A 24,703-nucleotide genomic window follows, 5' to 3' on the forward strand; every position below is an offset into this window, starting at 1 on the left:
ATGTTAGCCGAGTTTCGAGCCAAAACACACCCTGCCTAATATATGAGATAGCACTGTTCTTGCTCTGCTTATATTGCATTTTATATTCACTGCAAAGGAAATTTCAAATATCCCATACATATTTTATTATAGAAGAGCAATAACAGAAACGCCCAGTTAGCCGAGATACAAACCAAACCAAGTTTATTAAGCTAAAGAAATAGAAACTGCCATCACTGACAAATATGTTAAGCTCATTGAAGCATTCTCAATTAAATGAAATTCCTTGACCGATTCATGCTAGTCCTGACTAACACGTACCTCGAACTTGCCACCAGTGTAAAAACCAAATTAGACGCCATATATATGACTACATTAACTATGGTTGCTAACTTTGCTGATGAGATAAATTCCATTAACTTATATTGTCCATATCAACTGTAAAGGAAATTATAAATATCCCATTGCCTACATGAATTATAAGATAGATATACCGAGTTAGTCAAGTCACCAACCAGGCATTCTTACGCTAAAACTACTTCAGATTATACATATCAATCGTAAGGAACATTTCAATTAACCAAAGATCTTTGATTTCAATTAAGCTATATTTCCCTTATTTGCTGCAATGGTAATTTTTAAAATCCCATGAACAAAACGGCAGTAGAATTATAAACACAGTTAAAAGTCTTAACTTTATTTTTTTCATAATTGTTTTTAACTCTCGTCTTTCTTTTATGATTTAACAAAAATATACACAGCTAGAAAACTAGGAAATAGAAAACTTGAATAAATACATGTTTGTTAACTGTACAGAGCATTACGAATTAGTTGTTAGTGTTTGTTGTTGTTGTTGTTTTCGTGTGTTTATAGTTAATTATTATACATACATATTACTACATAAGGTGCCACCTCAATATTGAAACAACAAAACTTAAATACAGTCTTTCCGTTTACAGGCCACAAAAATAATTGCCGCTACTTAAGAGAAACAATAACTAGCTAAAACAACACAATGGAACGTATATGAAACAGCTACCTACGACTTGAGTAACTGATATTTATTCATATATATATATATATTTATTAAATGAACTCTACTTTCTAGACCTTTTTTCTATGTACAGTTTGGTGTGTTTTTTGTCAGATATCTGGGTTATACACTATATATATCTTTCTATTATATACTCGTTTCATATACGAATGTCGCTCGCATATTGGAAAAAATTAAAGCATACTTTGCGGCTGAAATGTTAAATGCAAATGCCTGACAGAAGCTAGGTGATATGTTACGCCTTACGCAATTTGCACGGTGAATATATAATTCGCTGTAAGGGTACGACTGCAATCGATCCACAGTTAAATTTTTGGTTTTAAGGAAAGTTTTCTGAAAACTCTTAAGCTCCAATTTACAAGCGCCATATCAGTTCCTACCTTCGGGGTTTACTTGCAACATAAACGCCTCTGATCAGTAGGTTTCATAACTCCCGATCGCGCAGCCTCAGGCTCAGCGGCGTTTTCGGTGCCAGAAGGAATTCGAATTCCGTTTCCAGCGGCTTCACGAAGCTCACATCGAAGGCCAACACGAGCTGGAGATGGAAGAATCATGACTATACGATATATATCGGCAAATAATATGCTCAAGCTAACCTTGGCCAGCAGCAGCACCACCTCCATTTCGACGAATCGCTTGCCGGGACACGTGCGTCGACCCACACCGAAGGGCACCACAATGCTGGCACTGTCCACGTTCACAGTGAAGTTGCCGGAGCTGGCGTCAATCCAGCGCTCGGGGCAGAACTGCTTGGCCTCCTGGAAGTTGGAGTCCTTGTGGCAGGCGATCATGTTCTGGCACAGCACCACCGTCTAGACGAAATTAGTGTTAAGAAAGACCTGTTTTTAGAGACTACGATTTGCATACGGCTTCTGTATGGGCGTTGAGTACTCACGCCCGCATTCAAGGAGTAGCCGGAGAGCTCCATGTCCTCTTCAAGAATGCGTGCCAGGCAGAAGGCGGTGGGTCTCAGCCTGTAGGATTCCTGAATGCAGGCCTTCGTGTATGTGGCATTCGTCAGCGCGTCCTGCAGAATGTTCGTGTCACGATACTCACGAAACTCTTCGTATATACGCGGTATAGCCGATTCCTCTCCAGTCACGGAACTGAGCACGAAAAGGAGGGTGTTGGCTAGCTAGAAAGAGAGACAAACGAAATGCCATTAGGTCTCAGCTCTCAATTCTCAACTCCAAATTCTCAGTTCTCAATTCTCAACTATAAATTCTTGATTCCCAATTCTCTCTCAATTCTAATTTTAAGTTTTAATTTCAACTGATAATTCCCAATTCTCAATTCCTTCTCACTTCACCGTCACCATCCATTCTCTTCACTTCTCCCCTCAGCACTCTTACCGTTTCAATGCCCGCGGCTATAAAGTCAATTATGGCCGACTTCTTGTCCCGAATGTCCAGCTCCTTCAGCTCGAGTATATTAAGGAATACGCTGCGCAGGCCGGCAGCGTCTTCATCCTCGCAGGCCGCCGACTTCTTGTGCTCCTCCAGCTCGTTGTCGATGATCTCCGAGATGACACTGTAAGTATGCATTAGTCATGGCTGCTAGGCGAGCTGCCGCACGTCGTATCCTTATACCTACTCATAGATCAAGTCTTCGGCGCGCGCGAACTCCCGATAGGTCTTCGTGGGAAAGTATTTCCAGAGGCCCAGGCCATAATACGAGTCGCGCTGGGAGATGAACAGCTGCTTGACGGCCGCCGCTAGTTGGCTGATCTTCTCCGGCTGCTTGGTATTGACGCTCAGGAAACCCATTCTCCTGCCCAGCATGAGCGTGCAGACGGCCTCCAGGCCCATCAGGTTCGCCAGCTCCTCGAAGTTGGCCACGATCTGAGTCTGGGGATCACGCTTGGCGCGCAGCAGCTCCACGAAATCATCACAGACGGCGTTCAGAGCGGGCAGAAAGTTCTGCAGGATGCGCGGCGAAGTGATGCTGGAGGTGAGGGAGGAGCGCAGCCGATGCCACATCGGCCCCTGCTCGTTCACAATGCCCACGCTCGCATAGCGATCGGGCCGCGACTGCCGATACATGACGATGATTTCGGTGGGCGGACGAAAGGGATATTTGCTCGGGTACTTGAGCACCTTGTCCAGATCTTCGCGGTTATACAGATGCACGATGGGCACGTTCGAGGGCATCACCTCGAGCACAATATCGCCATACTGACGATTCAGATCTGTGCGAATGAGAGACAGACAGAGGCAGAGAGAGAGAGAGAGAGAGAGAGAGAGAGAGAGAGAGAGAGAGAGAGAGAGAGAGAGAGACAGAGAAGGGAATAGAGTCTGTTGGCAAGTGCTGTAAATTGTGCTGTGGGCATCTCTCACCTGCATAGACCTCGTGCAGCTTCGTCATTTTGTAGCGTCGGAAGAATACGAGGAATATCCACTTGGTGCCCAGGAAGGGAATACGCTGCGGCCCAGGTATATCCCAGATGCTGCGCCGCTTCCGCTGCTCGATGGGCGTCGCATGGTAGCAGTCCTCGAAGGGCGTGTTCTTCAGCAGCGGCTTCAGATAAATCGCACTGATCTTTTGCCTATGGATCGCGCAATAGCAACCGAGTACGAGTGCCAGGGCGAGCAACAGTATCACGGCCATTACCATTGGACGCTGCAGAGAGGGAGTTGCAGACGGGGGGTTAGGGTTTACTTATCGCATTCAAATTTTCATAGACATCTGTATATACTTTATATATCTTATGCAAATTTTGTCACACGCTCGAGCTGATCGCCTGTTAATTGACTTCATGTACAGCACCCAGAGCAAACCGGTCCCTGGCCTTAACTCAAATGTTGCTTTATTTAGGAATTGGCAGCTAGATTCGCCAATCATTGATTTTGCATTGTGTTTCGGGTGTTTCAGATAAGAACACTCTAGAGCTTAATTCTTTTGTTGCGTCGGTTGATAAGATAAACATAGCCACGGCACAGTTCAAGGTTAAATGAAATGAAAAAACTAAGACATTATGACTTGCAAAAGGAAAATTTGGGCAATAGAGCAAAAAATAAATACAAAATCAGATAAGAACGTTGAGCTCAATCGCAACTGACTGCATAATACTCGTTCATGCAAAGGCGAAACTTGAATTGATTAATGAATTGCCTTGGCTCGAGTTTGTGTAATTTATGTAATTAGTATCTGCTTGTAATTCATATCTGAAAGATTCGATATGGAAATATTTGACATATGCAAATTAATTAATTCATATATTGTATTTATAAGGACTAGGTCCTCAACTGAATAGGATTATATCTGTTTGAGTATCTTTAAAACTTGAGGGTGTAGGAGCGGTATTATTACTCTCCCTGAATGTGTTTCGATCCTAGCCCAATTGCCGTACTTTCAGGTCAAAGTTGAAGTCCATTTGCCACACCCGAAATTATCCTATTCAACAAATCTCAACATTTTATCAGTTATTGCAATTGCTTTAAATTATATATATTCAACGGATTGATAGATAACAACCCAACATAAAAGACGTATAAAAATTTGAATATAAATATCTATTGCTATATTCAGTACACAAAAATACATTGAAATTCAGGTATTTTCGGTATAAATAGATTATAAGTATGTATAAATAATAAATAATTTATTTTTGTCTGTATTTATTTTGTCAACCAAGAATATCTTTAATTAATTAACATATTCTCAATATTATAAATATCACAAAATACATAAAATTATAATTGCAATTTACTCCATCAACTGTTTCTCTACAAGCGAAATTATTAATGTTGCTTATCACGTTCTTGAATTATTCTTTAACTTGCGAAATAGGCAAAAGTACATACATATCTATATATCCACATACATTCATACATATGACTGTATTTTTGTGGTTTATATAATTAAGGCGTCATTGCTCTAAGCTGGCGTAAACAAAACCCGAAAAAAAAATCCAAGTTTTATTTGCGCATTGGACTATTGAGTGGTGTTGTTGGTGTAGAGAAATACTTGATAGAAATCGTGAAATTCGAATTCGAATGAGACAGACGTAGGAGAGAGAGGTAGAAGAACTGAGAGTAAGGAACAAAAACTTTCCCATCGTCTCGGCTTACATAATAAATTACATAATATGCTTTCTAATGTCGCATTCTAGCCGCTCGATGCTTTCTTCTCTGGTTGTCTTGTTGTGTTGTTGGCTTGTTGCCTGCCTGTTGGCTATGTTGTTTCTGAGCCGGTTTTAAGAGCCGACTCGTGGAACGGGGGCTTCTAACGCGGCTCTAACGACGACAGCCAACACGCGAAGATATTCCCCCGTTCGATTGAGACTCGACTCGATCTATCTATGTATCTGCATATTAATCATGGGGCCGGCAGTCGACGAGACGAGATCTGTGCTTAGAAGAATTCGCAAGAATTCTTATTAAAAAGCGAGTTTTTTGTTCATCTACTACGACTACACTACTACGACTACTACTACAACTATTAATGTTAGCTGCTTGGAAAAGTGAGAAGCGCTTAGAACGGCGCACGCGTCGCCCCACAGATGAGGAAGTGATTAACAGCAAAGAAGGAAGTGCTGAACGGGCTGATGATTTCTATTTCTTGTGTTTCCACTTTTCGCAAACCACAAGAATCTACAAAGTCAATTGAATTGAATTGATTTCGACTTCAGAGAGAGCCTCTGGTTGAAAGCGAGTAGGCGACATTAGGGAATTGCCCAAAGTCACGTAGCTACCCCAAAAGTATATCTCTAAGTCTAGTTTGAAGTGTTCTTTATCTTAATTTCTTCGCAAATATATCGTGTGTTTTATTTGATATAGCATATATTTGTGTGTGTCCGTGTGTGTGCTGGGCAAACATCAGTGGGCCAGGTACTTTCTGTTTATGACCAATTAATCATTCTCAAACATACATTCGAGAGCACACAAGATAATTATTGTATCTGCGATCAATATTAAATCAAAGCTGTAAGGTACTTCCGTTGGAAATGCCTTTAAAATTGTGAATCAAATTTCGAAAATATCTAAAATACCTTAAAGACATTATTGTAAAAAAAGTGTGGGTGAATATTATAAATTGTTTTTATTAAAATTAGAACTGTATAGAAATTTGAAAAAGAAAAGCAAGGAAAAGATGGCAAATAGCCTAGAATATAATTAATGCAATGAAAAGTAAATAAAACAACTAAAATTATTTTTAAAGATCTAACAAAACATAAACTTTAACAAAATAAATAAATTTTGTAAATTTGAAATTATCTCAAGTTAAATGTACTGAGTTATAATGAATATTTCTGAAAATATCAATTCAAAGTCAAGCAAAGGATTTCGGCACCACTGTGACAGGTTCTAATTGCTTGCCAAATTTTCAAGCATTTTTGTTTGTCTTCCAGCCCACTGTATGGGTCGCACGCCCGTCTCAGGGCTCCACGCGAGCTGTGGCATTCCTTAGCTTAATTTGATGATCATTTTTCAGCTTTCTTCAGTTGTATTTTTCCTTGGTATTACCTTACAGCTTTCGATGAATGCTTTCCCAAAAACAAAAACTACAACAAACACACACAAAAAGAAAAAACATACAAACGCAATATAAAAATGTAAAAAAATGTAAATAATTTCGACAAATTCAGCAAATTAGTTTGCATTGAACTGATTCCTGCGGCGTCTGGCTGTCCAAGTCCAAGTGCAACCGCAAATTAATGTTGACACCTACATAAAATTATTCAGCGTTTGCTTAGTTACTTAGTAAAGTAAAAAATAAATGATAAATATAAAACTCGTACTTATACAAGGCGACCTGCAAACGTAGCTAAAATGTGGCACAAAAAAAGCAGTTTCAAAAAAAAAAAAAAAAAAAAAAAAAAAAAAGAAATCAACTCAAATTGAAAAAAAGTGTTCTACCAATTAGCCGATATTTTGTCGTTGTTTATTTTGCGAAATAAACAAGTTTTTGTGTTTTCATCAGAATTTACATAAAGTTTTGATCATATTCTTGGCTATTTTTTAATTTTTTTATTGGCACATTTTTCACAATTTATGCAAATCAAACGAACCAAAAATAAAGTTATATATATAAGTATATATAAAAAAATATATAAAAGAGAATAAAAAGCCACGCGATCCGCTGCGCAGTTACAGAAGAAGAAACCTCAGCTCAAAGCGTAGAACGCTCAACATCAGCAGATTATGTCACTACCGACCGACCATATAACATTGCACACGCAACGGAACCCAAACGATCCGATGGTTCGTTCATGGTCATGGCCAAGTCACAAGCCCCAAGCCCCAAGCGACAAACAGGCAAACAGCCAACAGGCAAGCCAGCGGCAGCAGCAGCCGCAGCCAGCTAACAATTTTTCGCGCATAGCATTTGTCAGCTGACGGTGCTAGACAGAGACAGCAGTAGAGAAAGACAGAGAGAGAGAGTGAGAGGGAGGGCGGGAGATAGAGACCGCAACCCATTAGCTAAGCCCTGTCCGACGTTTGGCCAAGTTCAATGTACGGCCAACGACGCGCATGAAAACAACTGAACAGCTGAACAGCTGAACAGCTGAATAGAGGAGTCTGTAGACAACCTCCACCTACCTGCCTAACCAAACCAAACTCACCTGCCCACCTGTACACCTGCCCGCCTTGTCGCCACCTTGCCGTGGCTTTGAATCGTAATAGAGAGAAATAGAGAAATTTCGCATTAGATTATTGCAGAAGCGCTAAGGCCTCGAACAAACTAGCTTTGGGCTTTCATGTTGTTATTGTTGTTGTTGTTGCTTTTGCCGTTGGCTCTGGTGAATTATTCAATACCTGAAGAATCGTTAGAAATGAAGCAAAGGAGAGCCCCAAAAGGCACACCTCAAAATTCTTAAAATAACACCGTGCGCGCAATATCTAGAAAGTTCAGCAAAACATTGAGTCGAATTCAATGAATGGGACTTATGTCATTTAGGCTTTCCCTGATCATAATCATAATATAATAAATATTATTAGCTCCGTTTGAATAGTTCTACATATATAAACAAAGTAAATCGAGTTGCACATTTTAAATTCAACTTCATTAAAAATTTGGAATGCGTGTTTACAGCTCATAATTTATACTCCAAAATTACATTCCAGATCAAAATAAAAAACCCATATATATCATTGCCCTGAAAAGTGTCGGTCAATGCACGTTATTTGAAACAAATGATAAAAATGAAAGAAAGAAATAAACAAACAAAATCTTTAAACATAAAAAAGAGGAGTGACTGGCAATCACTTTCAAAATGTAAAATGTAAAATGATTGTTTTTGTGTTTATTACAAATCAGGCTAATAACAAAAGGCAAATATCAATTGCACAATTCTTTTTTAATGATGATAATGAACTTGAGCCACGTATAGTATGTACATATATATGTACATAAATGTTATTTGATAACAAAGGCGAATTATTTCTATACAAAATCTGCCTGCAACTGTCTGCTAAATATTAATGAGTAATTCATTAATAAATCAACAACAAATCAGATGCAACCGGAGCGCCCCCAGCCCAGACCTACGAGAAGCTAATTATTGTTTAATGTTTGCCAAAGTAATATAAATATTTATATAAATATATATAGTATATAAATGCATGTAGTGTAATATTATTTTTATGTTTGCTGATTTCATTTGTATGTGACGTATATTTAATAAAACATTTATTTTGATTAACTGCGAATTGTGAAACATTTTTTACACTTGGAAAAAAACGTGGGCCTGTTTATCCAACTAAAGCAATGCTAAAATCGTTTATATTGATGGCTCTTATATTTTAAATATGAATTACATATATATTATATCCTATACAAAACTCGACCTTGACCCATTTGTTCTAGGCAAAGTGGAGCAAAAACCCTAATAAGAATATTCAATTCTCTTATTAAAACTTTATTCTTTTTTTTTTTTTTTATTATTTTAAATTTACATTTTAAGAACTACATTTATTTAGGCACACCCTTTCACTGTTGGTTTAAATTTTTATATATTCATATTTATTTCGTTGCATATATTTCACTATTGCCAACTTACCTTATGTTTGTATTACTTTTAAATCCAAAAGCAGATCCGTTTCGTTGTTGTTAATAGAGTTTTAGTTAGCATTTTAGGCATTTCTTTGCTCCACCAAGTTAACTGAATTTATTTATGGGCGAACATATTGCACTGCATAACACATGTATGGTATGTATGTTTGGTTGTATGTATATATATAAGTAAGACTATTATCACTAACCGGCATTTGAATTGGTTTTCAATTATAATATATAGATAGAACTAATTGGTATTTTCTTTCTTCTAGAATATTTTATAAATATTTTAGCTATATTGCACATTGATAATATATTTTTGTTGATATTTAAAGCTCTTTATTGCTGCATATTTTCGTTCCCTCTCGCTCACTCTCGTTCTCTCTCTCTCTCTCTCTCTCTCTCTTTGTCTCCTTCTCTGGCTGCCTTTCTAATCAAAATTAGAAGCTCCGTTCCGCAGTAGTAGTTGTTGTTGTTGTTGGTAGTGTTGTTCTCGTCATGGTTCCGAAAACAATAGAATATGCTCAACTTGATTTTTTAATCACACCCAGACATTGCACTTTTGCACTCGTACTGGAGATTCGTAATTGCTGACTGCCTATTGTTGTGCGTCGAGTGTGCGTGTGTGTGCGTGGTTGTGCTTGTGTGTAATCAAAACTGCATCCGTATCCGTTCGATAGAAATATTTGGATATATATATATATATATATATATATGTATATAGACGTGTGTGCTTGCGTTGCCCGAGACCCGACCCGATACCGAAGGAATCAGCTAAACAGACGAGAACAGAACAGCACAGAGTTAAATCAGAATCCGATTCAGAGTCCGAAACAGTAGCCGTAACCACAGTGCCCGCTGCGATGACAACTGCGACGCTTCGTCAAAGACTGACTGAATATGAATGGGAATGAGTGTTGAGTCCACGGTCTACGACGGCGACGGCCACGATGTGCGATCGTTTGAGCGCCTCGGCTATGCGATCGCCGCGAGCGGCTCTTCCAACTGATTTAATAGCCGTGCGGTACAACAACAACAACAGCAGCAACAGCAATGAGAGCGGCAGCAGCAGCAGCAGCAACAGATGCAACAAGTGGCTGCGATTCGGATCGATCGGGTTGATCGTGCAATCAACGAGCGTACGATCGATTGACCGACCGACCAGCTGTTCGAGTCCGTTTTGTGTGAGTAAGGCAAGGTTCTATCGGCATATATGTCCATGCGTGTGTGTGTGTGTGTGAGTGTGTGTGTGGGGTCTGGTCTCCCGGCAGGCGATGCCGCATGATATGATAGCATCGTGCCTGAACCTTGTTTTCTACACTCACTCTCTCACGCTCGCAGCAGACTAACAGACTGACAGACTCGCTTGTCTCTCTCTCTCTCTCTTTCACTGTCGTGCGCTCTCGCTCTCTTTGCGGCAGTTCGCGCTCTCCCGCTGATAAGAGGACAACAACAACAAGAGGCGCGCTGTCGTTTGACTTCTCGCCTGCCGTTTGTGTTTGTTCCTCTCTCTGCCCGTTTGTCTTCGTGTGTGTGTGCGTGTGTGTGTTTTTCTTCTTGTTGCTCTTTTTTTTGCATATAAAAGCTCAATGAAAGTTTGCTAAGAAACAATGGAAGCCAAGGCGATTTGTTGCTGTTGTTGAGTGGCTTATTGAAATGTTTACATTGAGAGCTGCATTTATGCAACCCATTGGCAGGCAGAGGCATCAGCAGTGGCAGAGGGCAGAGGCAGCGGCAGAGGCAGAGACAGCTACCTCAATTCGTGGCCGCGTGCGCTGCTTGGAGTTGCCTCTCAGCAAGCAGCTTGGCGTGAGGTAGGTTGACTACAACTACGGCGATGACTGCGACGGCGACTGCGACTGCGACTGCGACTGCGGCAGCGACAGCGATAGAGACGACAACAACTGCATACACAACTGGTTCGCATAGGCAGCCGAATCAGCTGTGCCGCGTCTGTCCGTCCGGCTAGATGTCAAACCAGCTACAACAATGTTGCCGCCTCTGCTGGCTGGGATTTGTGCGTGTGAGCGCTGCGAGCGGCAGGAGACGGAGCTGCTGCTGCTGCTGCTGCTGCTGTTGATGGAGCTAGAGCTGGAGCTGGAACGTCAATTATATATGCGCAGAGGGCGACGGGGCCTGGAGCGAGCGAGTGTGAGTGAGCGCTAATTGTCTTGATTGAGTTTTAAATTAATGCGAATTTGAGTTGTATGTTTATCTTGTTGTTGTTGTTGCTGTTGCTGTCGCTGTTGCACTTGTGTTTCAACTCACATAAATATACGCAAATAAACTGTTGAACTAGTAATACTTTAATAGAGCTCATTCCGTGCATAAAGTAGCACGAGCACGAATAGGGTTCGGCAGAGCCTGGAGTAAGCCACAATATATTACCATTCATATATTATTTATTAGAGAATGCCAACATTCATTGACTGAAGCGAGCTGCTCGCTTCACGGAACCCGCCGTGCTTAGCTTTGTTGACTTCCCAAGTAGCTCACACGCTGCACATGAATGCCTGAGCTGGTATCATATTGTTGATCCTGTCGATCAACTGGTGGCTAAACAATGCGTTCAGCTTGTGATTATGTCTCATCAGGCAGCAACATGAATGAATGCATGAATGAATGACTGATTGGCTGACTGAGTGAATGCAAGCTCATGGGCTTTGCATTATTAATTAACTCGACTCTGCTGGCTGCCGCCTGGTGGCTGCTGCTTCCCTTTGTGTGAATCCACCAGCCATTATGCCATACCAGACTGCCTGCCTGCTGCTGGCTGCTGGCTGCTGGCTGCTGCCTGTTGGCTGTTTGCTGTTGGCTTCCTCGTCTTGTCTCGTCTCCTCTTCTTGGCTCGGTCGGCAAGTCAATCAAAGGCAAAAACAAAAGGCAATGCTGTTAATACTTCTTTTTTTTCAATTAGCTGTATACGCAACACAAACACACTCACACACACACACACGAGTGAAACACAACAACTACAATTAACAACAACGAGCAACAAGCCTCTTTTCCAAACGAACAGGTTTCTCACACGCTGCGGAGGACGCCAACGTTCTATGCCTTTCGGTTTGAGTTTTCAAGATTTTCATTTGAATTTTCATTTTACGACAAGTTTACTCCGGAGGTGGTTAAAACTTTTTTCCTTCACCACATCTAATATTCCGAAACGATTCTCGATCGTCTCACACTGTGTCTCTCGCTCTCTTAATATGTAAATGATAATGACGCTGATGAGGACGCCGATGCCGATGCCGATGATGACGATGACGATGACGATGGGCTGCCGTCAGACACAAAGTTCTTTTCAACACTTTCGGCTCACTTCATTTTATGGACTAAAGCATAAGACTTGGATCGGGTTTTGCGCTGAGGCCGCCGCTGCAGCTCTTGGCACACACAGCAATTGCAATTGGGGGAGCTGCCTTTGATGGAGCCTGAGCTCCGCTTGCTGCCGTGTCAGTCTCAGTCTCAGTCCCAGTCGCAGTCCCAGTTCCACTCTCCAGCAGCAGCCACAGCCACAGCCCCAGAGCTACAGCTTCAGCGTTCCCTTAACATTTAATGAGCATTAACAAGCTGCACTTAAATGCAATAACAACAACAATTGATAACAAGCAAGAATGCTCCATTTGAAGAAGAGAGCTTCAAGCTGGTAAAAGGGTTTAGACGATCAGCTGGTGCCCTGCCCATAGCAGCTGCTCTTCTTTGCGATTCTCAGAATGAGAAAGTAAGTATAGGAGACTTTTATTATGAGTTTGGCTCTCTTTTCAAGCGTAGAGTCCATACACATATTTAAATTTTGTATCTGTTAGTTAAGTAGATTCATCTGATCAATAGACTTAATCAAAATATATTTTAATATTTTTGTTGTATATCTTTTCTTGATATAAGCCTGAGCACTTAATCTCTCGATCTCGAGGTTCGTTTTGATTTTTGAGTTCAACTATATTTCAACATGAAATTGTTAATGCATTCTAGGACATACTTACCCACATAGTGGACATGCAGGGTACACTGCACCAGCTACTCACAATCAGCTCCACGCTGTCTGAGTGCTCGAGCATAAATAGTCGTAGTACCCGTAATACGCTATATGCGTATGTCATCGTGTTTATGTGAGTGTTTCGCTTGATTAACACGAGCTGCAAATTCATTTTGCCTTGTTGTCTTCCTCTGTTTTATTGTACTTGCTTGCATATGTGTGTAAGTGGGCTGGAAGCTGTCGCAGCCGCAGTCGCTGTCGCACCCGGCCGATGCATTGCATCTCGCCATCCTCCGCAGCTCAGCCGCTTCACTGAGAGCTGAAAGCGGAGAGCGGAGAACCAAGAATACCGAGAGTGGAGAGCCTTCTCTGTGAGCAATACTGTGCCAGTTATAAGCGGTAAATCGATGCTGAGGGCCATCTTCTGTGTGTGTATGTGACCCAATGATCTATAAAGGGCGCGGGCAGCGGCTCTACGAGTTGATAAGAAAAGCGAAAATCCATCAGAGCAGCGATTACTTCAGACTACGAATCGGAACATAATCTACTATTACAAGACACTACATACACACATACATACAGATAATCTACCCATTCATGGAAGCACTCACACACACACACACCATATAAACGCATGCCCCACTCCACATTCGGATTCCCATTCATTTCCATATACATTGCGCGATCTCGTCGTCGTCGTTGTGGTCGCACTGCTTGTCCTTGAACTTGACCCAGCAACGCTGGCGAGCGGCCCTTTATTTATGATTATTATTGTATATTATACAAGTGTACACATTTATACTATAATTAATAAATTGAAGTCTGTGTGGATCTCTCTCTCTCTCTCTCGATCTCGTTCTCTGTCTTTCTTTGAGTCAGTGCGAGTGGCTACTTATCTCTGAAGTGCTGCTGTGCGCTGTTTGTCACTCGCCTGTTTCTTCTGTTTCTGACTTTTTTTTAGTCATATTTCTTCTTTGCTTTTTGCGTATTAACAAATTTTCTGACACTCAACATGTTGATCTTTTGCACTTTGGACTGATAACACATGGAATTTTTAACAAAACATTGCATTTTTATTTTTATGCTGAGTATCCGCAAAAAATGTATAATTAATTCAGTGAATATACGTTGCGATTGTTAATTCTATAAAGAACTCATTACAGATATGATAAAATATAAGGTGAGATAATATGCCTATGCAGAAAATATTTAATTTTCTTAATACTATAAGTTTTTCAATTGGGTTGTATTTTCGCTTAATTAATTAATTAATTAATTGTTTTTGGTAAGTTTAATCTTTATAAAAGTATACCAAAAATGGATAAAACTTTAAGTAAAGCGCATTTCAATAATTTGGTATACACTTCTAAAAATGTCTTTGGCTAAGTTGTCTTAGCGTGACTCAACTATCATCAATAATAAAAAAGTAAATTTACAATTTAAGAGACTTAGCTATATAAAAAAAAAGATTAAGTTTACGTTGGTCTATAAACCTAAAGAATTATGTTTGTGTAGCTAAGTAGATTGTTTAATTGATATAAAAATTAATTGTCACTGAACCAAGCAGAGAACCACACATATAAACATTGAAAACATCATCTAATATAACTACTATGCAATGATTCAAACTGTGATTCATTGATTGACTGATTAATTCTGGTAGGCTGTGGGGCTTATCAATCATAGTTTAATAAAGCATCATTAATGACTATTTCATTTGTAAAATTGCTGTCAATAAAAATTGAAGAAACTTTCAATGATTGTTTTTCACATAAAAATGATATTCATACTTAGTATACCAAACTTTATTCAGCAGCCAGAAGTTTCCCTCAATAGAAACTATTGGCTTGGTAAGATATGAATATTAATCAATAATGGTGTATATTTGTATATCAAATATATACATTAACATATGAAATAATATTTTTTTTAATAATGATATATTGTATAACATAAATCGTAATATGTTCGTCTTTAGATAAAATAAAAAGAAACTTCTACCTCGTCGCTCTGTAGAAAACAAAAAAATTAAATTTAACTCAATTTGTGCAAAAATGCATTTCCGCATTGCGGACTAGTCATCTGAACTTTGCTCTACTTATATTAAATTGTTGTTGAAATTACATAGATCCAAGTATTTCTAAAGATATTCTAGAGTCTTCGAGTTGGTCTAGTTCATTGAAGTAGTTCTATGCATAGGCTTCGCTTTCAGCACAGTTTGGTTGATTCATTGACTTGTTCAAGCCATTGATCAACTTTCTCAGACTTTCTCATAGACCAGCTCTGCATAGCTCGACAGAATTCTGCCCAAGGGGCTATCATTTTGCATAGGTCAAACATTTCAGTATTTCGTTCGAGCGATTTGTTGTCTGAGCTCCGGCAGTGAATATGGCGCTACTCGTATTACGAGCACCAAACTCTGCCCCGCTATGCAAGCCCGGCCCGGCATGGCCCAGCCCGGCTCTTTGGCTCGACTCGGTCTGGCTGTCTACAATTTCAGTGCATGGTGCTTTTCTAGGTTATTTAGCCATGCAGTTTTTGCAATTGCCGCATTGAACGCGGCTTATGCCACTCGCATGCTAATTTCGTAATATCGAACGACTTTATAGGCACAGACCCGCACGGGTCTTTAACGTGATAAGAGTTTGTTTGTTTTATTTATACGTTTTAATCAGAGAATTGCGTGTTGGCTGCTCCCACGCTGCGTATGCTTAATTATTTCTATATTTATTTATTTAGGTCTAAGGTTTAAGTTTTTGATTTGTGGATTTGAGTAAATGTTTTTATTCTATGACTGAATTGGCAATTACAATTATTGTTTTTTATAGAGCAGTAACCATTTTAATTCATGATAATTAATATTATTATTTATAATATTTTTATATAATTCGTATTACATTTACATTAATTAATGTTCAATATCTTTTGTGCATAAGCACAAAATTTTGAATGCATTAAATTTCTAAAAAAAAATATATTATTTATATGAAATATATTATATATATAGTCCAGTCTCGATAATTCGTACCCCGCTAAATCAAAAATCGCGTTGAGTCGAAAACAAAATTCAAGCACTTGAAAGAAATTAGTTTTTAATAATTCTCGATAATTTGAATTTCTGTATAAATAAAAAAAAAAAATGGATCCCTTTGTCATTGCGAATTATCGGTATTATATTCTGTGTATTATATTAAATAATATTTATATATGATATTTGAATATTAAGACATTTGCATTATCTTTCAGATAGTCTTAACTATAAAACTACAGAAATTTCCAAGGCATGAACACTATACTGGAATGTAGCATGTACACTATTAATAAGCGAAACAGATAATTAAAGTATTTCTAGAGATCTTTTGCCAAGCAAAAAACGCTTAGTTGCATTTTCGGCGAACGCTTAAAAGTATGCTACATTATTTAATGCCTCTTAGTGTATAGTGCGCACAGGGTGTTTCAGTCACACACACACACACACACACACGGGACACACGCATACATGCAGGTATGCAAATGTGAATGCGGCAGCTATAAACATTTATGGCACAAGTATAAACAAATGATCAAATTTAATTAATGGCACATTTATGTTTGCTGCTGCCACTTAATTTTTATAAATCGCAATTCAGCCACGCCACGCGTAATTAAACACTCAAAACCAACAACAACAATTGTGCACAGCGGCAACACTACCAACAACAACAATAAACAGCAACAGCAACAATAAACAGCAGAAGCAGCAACAATTATTACGCATAACCCACGACATCTCGACAGCTGGGACAGTTTTTGTTATTTGGTAGCTCGCATTACGTGTATTTCCATAAAAGAGCCCAATCCCCCCATCCGACACCCTTCTTGTTGATATGGCAATTCTCATATTAGTGGCAACGCTATCATGTACTTAGCTATTAAGAAGCATAATAAAATCAGTCTCACTTGAACAACCAAACGTTGCGGTTCTTCTTATCCACTCGCGCACAAATACTCGCCAACAGGTTATGGGCCCAGGGCTTATGTATGTGTGCAAAGAAATAGTGTAAAGCAGAGAGAAGAAAGTGAGCTCGAGAAGTTTCTGTGCATAACGGACATTGCAAGCAGAAAAGTAAAGCTGAAAATGAGTTCCATGTACAATATAGAAAAGCTGGATGACAGCAACTATGACTGTTGGAGTGTCATGGTAGAAAGTGTTTTGGTTCATCAAAACTTATGGGCCGTGGTTTCAAATGAGTTTGTGAAGCCAGAAGATGAAACGAGTGAAGCGTTCAAGACATGGAAACGAACGACAAAGCAAAAGCAGTGCTAATTTTGTCGATGAGTGCGTCGCAAGTAAACTACGTGAAGAGATGCATTTACGCGAACTGAAAAAGTTACATCAATCATCTGGACCTGTGCGTAGGGTAACATTGTTTAAACAGCTTTTAAACAAGAAAATGGCAGAAGGAGAAAATTTGCAAACGTACATCATGGAGTTTTCAAATATTGTTGAAAATCTATCAGCAATTGGAATTACGTTGCAAGAAGAGTTAATCGTCATCATGCTACTGGCAAGTCTTCCATCATCGTTCGAGAACTTTGTGGTTGCATTAGAGGCTCGTGATGAGTTGCCGAATTTCAGCAGCATAAAATGCAAGTTGACAGAGGAGAATGAGAGGCGAAAAATCAGCGATCAAAAAGAAGCTACGCAATCATTTTCGGCAAGGCAGACGGGACAAGGAGGCAAAGAACGAGGAAGAAATGAGACGACAGACAGACGCCGGTATTTCAAATGCTATAAGTGTGGTCAGCAAGGCCATTATGCAGCGAATTGTACGACGAAAGAGGCGAACGAAAAATACGGCAAGGAACGGCGCGGGAAAAGTAACGAAAAAAGCGAAAGGGAAAATGGAAAGAATAAAGATGCGCATTCAAATCAACGATCGTTTGCTGGCATGATGGGAAACTATCGTATGAGTAAAGATGCTTGGGTTATCGATAGCGGAGCAACATCGCATATGTGCGCACGTCGTGATTTATTCGATAACTTTGAGCAACACAACGAAAGTATCGAATTTGCTGGAAATAATTTTACGACGGCTTGTGGCAGAGGCACAGTAGTTATCAATAGTCTGTGTGGCTTTGAAATTACTCTAAAAGACGTGTTATTTGTACCAGGGCTACAGTGTAATTTCATATCAGTTGGAAAGGCAGTTGCCAATGGATGCTCTGTTGAATTTAATTCACGTTTTTGCAAAGTTTTTGACAGCGAAAATATAATCATATTAATTGCCAAAAGAATCAGCGGACTGTTTCTGTGTGAAACAAAAAATAATGAAAAGTTGTGTTTATCAAAAGGTGCTGATGATATCAAGAAATGGCATGCACGATACGGCCATTTAAATGTGCAGAGCCTTCGTGAACTGAAAAGCAAAGATATGGTGCGTGGATTGGCAGTAAGCTCTGACATAAAACATTTTGATTGTATAAATTGCTTGAAAAGTAAATGCCACGCTAGACCATTTGAAGATTCAAAGAATAGATCAAAACAAATATGTGAGTTGATACATAGTGACGTGTGTGGACCTATAAGGCAAGTATCGAATGGCGGCGCCAGATACTTTCTCACAATGATTGACGATAAGAGCCGTTACATCCATGTTTACTTTATGAAACAAAAGTCTGAGGTGACCAAGATATTTAAAGAACATGTAACGATGTTAGAGCGTCAGAAAGGTCAGAAAGTGAAAATCATTAGAAGTGATAATGGCACAGAATATGTCAACAAAGATTTTGACGAATATATTAAGTTGGCTGGTATTAAACGGCAGCTGAGTGCACCGTATACCCCGCAGCAAAATGGTGTTGCTGAGCGCTGCAATCGGACACTGGTTGAGATGGCAAGAGTAATGCTTAATAGTGCAGCATTAAACGAGAGTTTCTGGGCGGAGGCAGTCGCGTGCGCTGCATATCTAAGAAACCGATCACCAACGAAAGCTCTGGATGGCATAACACCTTTCGAGGCGTTTACAGGGCTGAAGCCAGTTGTCAAACACTTGAGAGTATTTGGATGTACAGCAATTGCACTGGAAAAGGGTCCAAAGAAGAAGTTCCAGGAGAAAGGAAAAGAGTATACTATGGTCGGATACTCCGAGTCGTCAAAGGCATATCGACTGTTCGACAAGAACACAGGTGACGTGAAGATTAGCAGAGACGTTTATTTCATCGAGGATAGCGTACGTGAGTCAACCGAGAAAGCTAGCGCTACGATAATGGTTGAAGATGATAATGCTGATCAGGAAGGTATACAAGAAGATCATTCCAGTACAGAGGAGCAACCTGACGATGATGCTGACGAAGCTGAACAGCCAAGAAGAGGGCCAGGTAGGCCTAAAATAGTCAGAACGGGCTTGAAGGGACGGCCAACTAAACAATACAACATGGCAAATGTAATGTTAAGCAATAACATTAAAGTTCCTTTAACCGTGCAGCAAGCACAATCGAGTCCACAAGCAGATGAATGGAGAGCGGCAATGCAGGAAGAGTATAACGCATTGATGTGTAATGACACATGGGACCTGGTTCAGTTACCACATGGTCAGAAGCCCATAGGCTGCAAATGGGTGTTTACTTTAAAGACGAATTCATCTGGAGAAGTTGAGCGCTACAAAGCGCGCTTGGTTGCAAAAGGATGCGGCCAAAGGTATGGCTTAGACTTCAAAGAGACGTATTCTCCAGTAGTGCGCTACAGTACAATACGTATGATCCTGGCTATGGCTGCAGAATACGAGCTTTATGTACATCAACTTGATGTTTCGACGGCATACCTAAACGGCATTCTGGAAGAAGATATCTACATGCAACAGCCAGAACTCTACGACGACCATTCTGGATGTGTGCTGAAGCTTAAAAGGTCGCTGTACGGCCTGAAGCAAGCTGGTCGGGTTTGGAACACTAAGTTGGATGGCGTTCTAACCAAGATGGGATACAGGGCATGCGAGAGCGAGCCATGTCTGTATACCAAGTGCTCAGATGACCAGACGATAAACCTGATTGCAGTATACGTAGATGATATGTTACTGGCGTGTTCAAGCATGGGTGAGATGCTAGCTACTAAAAAGGCTATATCTTCTGAATTTCAGGTAGTAGACAAGGGTCAAGTGACGAACTTCTTAGGCTTTGAAATCCAACGAGAAGGAAGGACTGGTGCGATTCGCGTGAGCCAAAGGAAGCATATAGTGGGTCTGCTCAATGAGATGGGCATGTCCAATTGCCGCACCACGTCAACGCCATTGGAAGCTAACTTCCAAGTAAACTGCGAGAGAGAGTCGTGTAAGCGCGTTGATATCACAGAGTATCAGTCTGTGATTGGTTCGCTAATGTATATTGCGCTATGCACACGGCCGGACATCTTACATTCGGTGTGCAAGCTGGCACAACGGAATTCGAATCCACATAGCGAACATCTTGCAGCAGCAAAGCAAGTTTTGAGGTATCTGCACACCACAGCAGATCTAGCGTTAGTCTACGAGAAGACAGGAGAGGAGATTGCTGGCTATGCAGATGCAGATTGGGCTGGAGACTCAACTGATAGGAAGTCTTTCACAGGATATGCTTTCATGTGGGGAGGTTCGGCATTTTCATGGACCTCGAAGAAACAGAAGTCGGTGGCGCTGAGCAGTACTGAGGCAGAGTATATGGCGCTCTCTGATGCTGCAAAGGAGGCGATTTATTTAAGAAAGCTAATAAGCGAAATGAATCCGTATTTTAAGAGAAACTGTATAAGAATTTATGAAGATAATGTAAGCGCGTTAAATCTTGTGAAGAATCCTATATATCATGCACGAAGCAAACATATTGATACTAAGTATCACCATATACGAAATTGTTATGAAAATAAGTTGATCGATTTATCTTATTGTCCATCAAATGAAATGATTGCCGATGTATTAACTAAGAATTTATCAAGAGTAAAACATATGAAATGTATAGCGTTAATCGGCCTAATGAAAATATAAGAATTGAGGAAGAGTGTTGATATGGCAATTCTCATATTAGTGGCAACGCTATCATGTACTTAGCTATTAAGAAGCATAATAAATCAGTCTCACTTGAACAACCAAACGTTGCGGTTCTTCTTATCCACTCGCGCACAAATACTCGCCAACACTTCTGCAGCTTTCGGCAGAAGCCACAAAATGCGTGTTTATTAATTAAGCGCATTTGTTTTCATTAAACAAACGTTTTAATTGAGCATGAAACTTGGCGCCGCATACAAAAACAGGCCGCGACAGGGCAATAGACGCCGACTACACGGCCACAACCCTTTTGCAACCCTTTAACCATGCACTCACCTGACAAGTCAACCAGCCCCCCATTTCCACCACTCCCCCATTCCCTCCCATTCAAACAGCTGCCTACACATATTTCCAACACAACAATTAATTTTGTGTATTTTAATGGATTATTATGCGAGCATCGTAGACGTAACCGAGCGAAATCCGCGTGCTCCGACATCTTTTGTCAGCCTTGATTGATGAAAAAAACAGAAACAACTCTAGATACTTGCTTTTGATTTAGCGTTCGAATATATATATGTATACATCTGTTTAATTACTAAATTTAACTAAATTACTCAATTTAATACAGTAAGATGACAATGTTTTAGAGTATAGAAGCAATGCTATTAAATTGTCATTAGAAAAAAAAAAAAAAAAATAACAATAAAATAAAATAAATATTTTCTAAAAATATTTTCTTATTAAGCGTTGAAAAGATTTTTTTTTTTAGTATTTGCATTGTCTTATTATTTACATTACACTTATATAATAATAATATATTATTTTACTTTTTATACAAATTAATTTCCAGGGTATATATGATTTTGCTTAAGTAGGAAAGGATTAGAATATTCTGAAATTTTAAATACTGAAATTTTATTAAAAATAAATTTTCTCATATAAATAAAATTAAAATGACCTATTTAATATTTCTAGAAGATATTACCTCTCTCTCTCTAGTATTTTTTTATCCTCTCACACAATAAATTCCATCTTCGACACTGTAAGATATATTGAAATCAAGATCTAGAATCGTAAATTCATTGATATGTTTCATCCCCATATAAATCTATTATCTATTATCTATTATAATATTAATATTAGAGTGAGCAATTAGAATTATTTGGTTCGACTGCGCGACACATTTTATAAGGCGGCTAAGCCATTAAATGTGTTAAGCATAGAAGTATAGAAAATGTTGCCAAAAATGAATTGGCAGCCGTTCGACTTACTTTTATGACTTGGCTTGACTTAATTCACAATATGTATTCCACTCTATACTCGGCTACTCATTGTAGCTCTTAACTCATCTCAGTCGCCGCACACAAATCATAATTTCGCTGGCCATAGATAAAGTAAGTAATGCGGCGCTTGCTGCTTGCTAAATGGATTTCCCAAAGCATTTGCCAAGTTTATGAAAAATAATCATAAACGAACCGAGAGAGAGAGAGAGAGAGAGAGAGAGAGAGAGAGAGAGAGAGAGAGAGAGAGAGAGAGAGAGAGAGAGAGAGAGAGAGAGAGGAGGAGAAAGATATGAAAGAATTTACGCACTGGTTAGCTAGGCATATAAAGTGCTTTTAAAACCCAGCCAACGAGTTGATGTGCTTGGGGTAAAAGTTTTTTTCTGGGCCGTAGAAAAGTGTTTTTCATAAGCAATAATAATAATTTCGAGGCCGAATTTTAATTGCACCCAAGTGGCACATTGAAAAGGCAGCGAACTGTATGAGCTCGCACACACAGACAGACACACATGGGCTAGAGTGAGTTCTAAAAGGACCAGTAGAATGATGTGTTTTCAAAAGAAAACAAACAGAGTTCTGAAAAAGGCGTTTATACTCCTATATAAATATAAAAAAAGTAAATTAAAAATTTAAATGAGTATGAAAGGGTTAGAGAACCTCTTAAAAAACAGCTAGAGAAGTGGTAAAGCAAATAAGGTGCTGTGTTGTTATCTAAAAAATGAGCTAAATTCTGACTTGGTGACCGACTGAGAAGTGACCTCTATTCGATCTAGTGAAAGATATATTTTTAGCAGACAACAGAAGCACACAAAGCACGTGTGCTAAGCTCGGACACCCCCAAATCTGTATGTGCTCCTTATTACTTAATACAGAACATTGGAAAATAAATACCGTGAATTGTAAATATAGGTTTTTGTTGCGGAAGGCTTTTAGAGCGGAAGGTGGAAAAATATTGTTCCGATTATAATTGCTTTTCCGCTGCTCGCTCTACTTGTGCGGAAGTAACGCTTAATGCTTAAGAAATGAAAAAAATTCACAATTGAATCGAATTTGTAGACAAGCAAGGTTCACTTAGCTGATGTAGAGTCCATAAGTTTCTTATTCTGCACTTAGTTGGACTGGAACAGACAGAGCCTTCTGATAGGACAGATGTGCAAGGGTGGAAGAATCTATTACAAGAAACTAGCTGTTGACTGCCTCTTTTAAGTTAACTAAGAAATCTTTATATGAATGACTCTTACGGATGAAGTAAGTTATAAGACTACATATATTCTCTAAAGATTTCGAGTTTATCACTCCGAAATTCGACAGTTACCAAAAATCATTTAAAGCAGCTACCCAGCTAGCTAATATTACGAATAGTTCAGGGTAAAAAACCATATTGCCCAATTAAAACCTTGTAAATATTTGTCAATAATTTATATTTATCATAAGTTGTATCAAATATAAGCATATGCAAGAATATATTATTGTGTGAATACAGATTGTTTAAATTTGGATTAATTCTTTAGTGCTTTTATTAATAGATTAAAGATTTAAAAATCTGGATATATTAAACAACTTTTTATAATATACACTTTAATTATTTTATTTATATGTTACTGTCATTATTAATAAATCAGTTATTTTATTCTTGTATTATATTTCATAAATGTTTGCAAGAAATTTTATGCAAAGCCTTAAGATGCAATAAATAAGACTTTTAATGCTCGATACCTTTAACTAATAACTTCAATATATATCTTTATTAATATATTAACTAATAAAATTAAATTTACCATTTATCAGTCATTTGCAATAACATAAGCTAACAACCAGTATTATTGAATTTCATTTCAATTATGAGAAGTTCAAATTCTTTCTTCCTTAATATTGAAAAGAAATGCTAAACTGAATTGGCCGCTCTCCTCTCTCTCTCTCTCTCTCTCTCTCTCTGTTTCTCTCTCTCTCGTTTGAATGGATTTTTTTCCATTTGGCAATGGCAAAGTAAAAGTCAAAAATATGAGCGAAACGAATTTTTTAACGTTTTTATTTTTGTGTTTCTCGACTTTTACGAATTCAATTTGCGCCATTGTGTATTAGAGGGTGTGTGTGTGTGTGTGTGACGGGGTATCAACGAAGAGCTACAGCATACCAGAAAACAGGGTAGGAGGGTCACTGGGTAGGAGTGCAAGGTGTGGGAGTGGCACACCTCACTTCGCCTGTAGTGTCGCGGCAAATGTCATAAAAATATGCGACATTTCGTTTTTATCGCTTTTGAAAAACTTTATTCTTGGCGCTTTGTATAACACCCGACACTTGGATTTCAGCTTTCTGCTTTCTCGCTTTCTCGTTTTCCACTGCTCTTTGCTCGATTTTTATTCTTTATTTACATTGGCAATTTCTTTGTTTTAAACAAGCAGCGCATTGCCTTTTATTT

At 39.1% G+C, this 24,703-nt stretch overlaps 1 protein-coding gene across 4 annotated transcripts; it reads right to left on the minus strand.

Moving 5' to 3' along the window:
• Positions 1–648: 648 nt before the first annotated feature.
• Positions 649–10,032, minus strand: LOC6583352 (ecdysone 20-monooxygenase). Of its 4 annotated transcripts, none has more exons than XM_015162825.3 (7): positions 9,036–10,032; positions 3,370–3,652; positions 2,627–3,221; positions 2,386–2,563; positions 1,929–2,168; positions 1,630–1,845; positions 649–1,568 (listed from the first exon to the last, which is right to left on the minus strand). In XM_015162825.3, exons 2-7 carry the CDS (start codon positions 3,644–3,646, stop codon positions 1,458–1,460), a joined length of 1,617 nt encoding a protein of 538 aa, XP_015018311.1. In that variant the 5' UTR covers positions 3,647–3,652; positions 9,036–10,032; the 3' UTR covers positions 649–1,457. The 4 variants fall into 4 exon arrangements, with proteins under 4 accessions (XP_015018311.1, XP_002009022.2, XP_032587357.1 ...); XM_002008986.4 differs by lacking the exon at positions 9,036–10,032 and adding an exon at positions 3,729–3,840; XM_032731466.2 differs by lacking the exons at positions 649–1,568; positions 9,036–10,032 and adding an exon at positions 3,729–3,840 and having other exon boundaries at positions 1,736–1,845; positions 1,901–2,168.
• Between the last annotated feature and the right edge of the window lie 14,671 nt (positions 10,033–24,703).

This window comes from Drosophila mojavensis, unplaced genomic scaffold, assembly GCF_018153725.1.
Source record: "Drosophila mojavensis isolate 15081-1352.22 unplaced genomic scaffold, ASM1815372v1 contig_74, whole genome shotgun sequence".
Taxonomy (NCBI): Eukaryota; Metazoa; Arthropoda; class Insecta; order Diptera; family Drosophilidae; genus Drosophila; species Drosophila mojavensis.

Excerpts from the sequence above, each read along its gene's own strand:
- LOC6583352 (XM_015162825.3), bottom strand. The coding sequence starts at position 3,646 with ATGGTAATGGCCGTGATACTGTTGCTCGCCCTGGCACTCGTACTCGGT. Across the intron at positions 2,564-2,626 it reads GCCGAAGACTTGATCTATGA|TGTCATCTCGGAGATCATCG; the intron begins GTAGGTATAAGG and ends GCATACTTACAG. Across the intron at positions 2,169-2,385 it reads TAGCCGCGGGCATTGAAACG|CTAGCCAACACCCTCCTTTT; the intron begins GTAAGAGTGCTG and ends CTCTCTTTCTAG.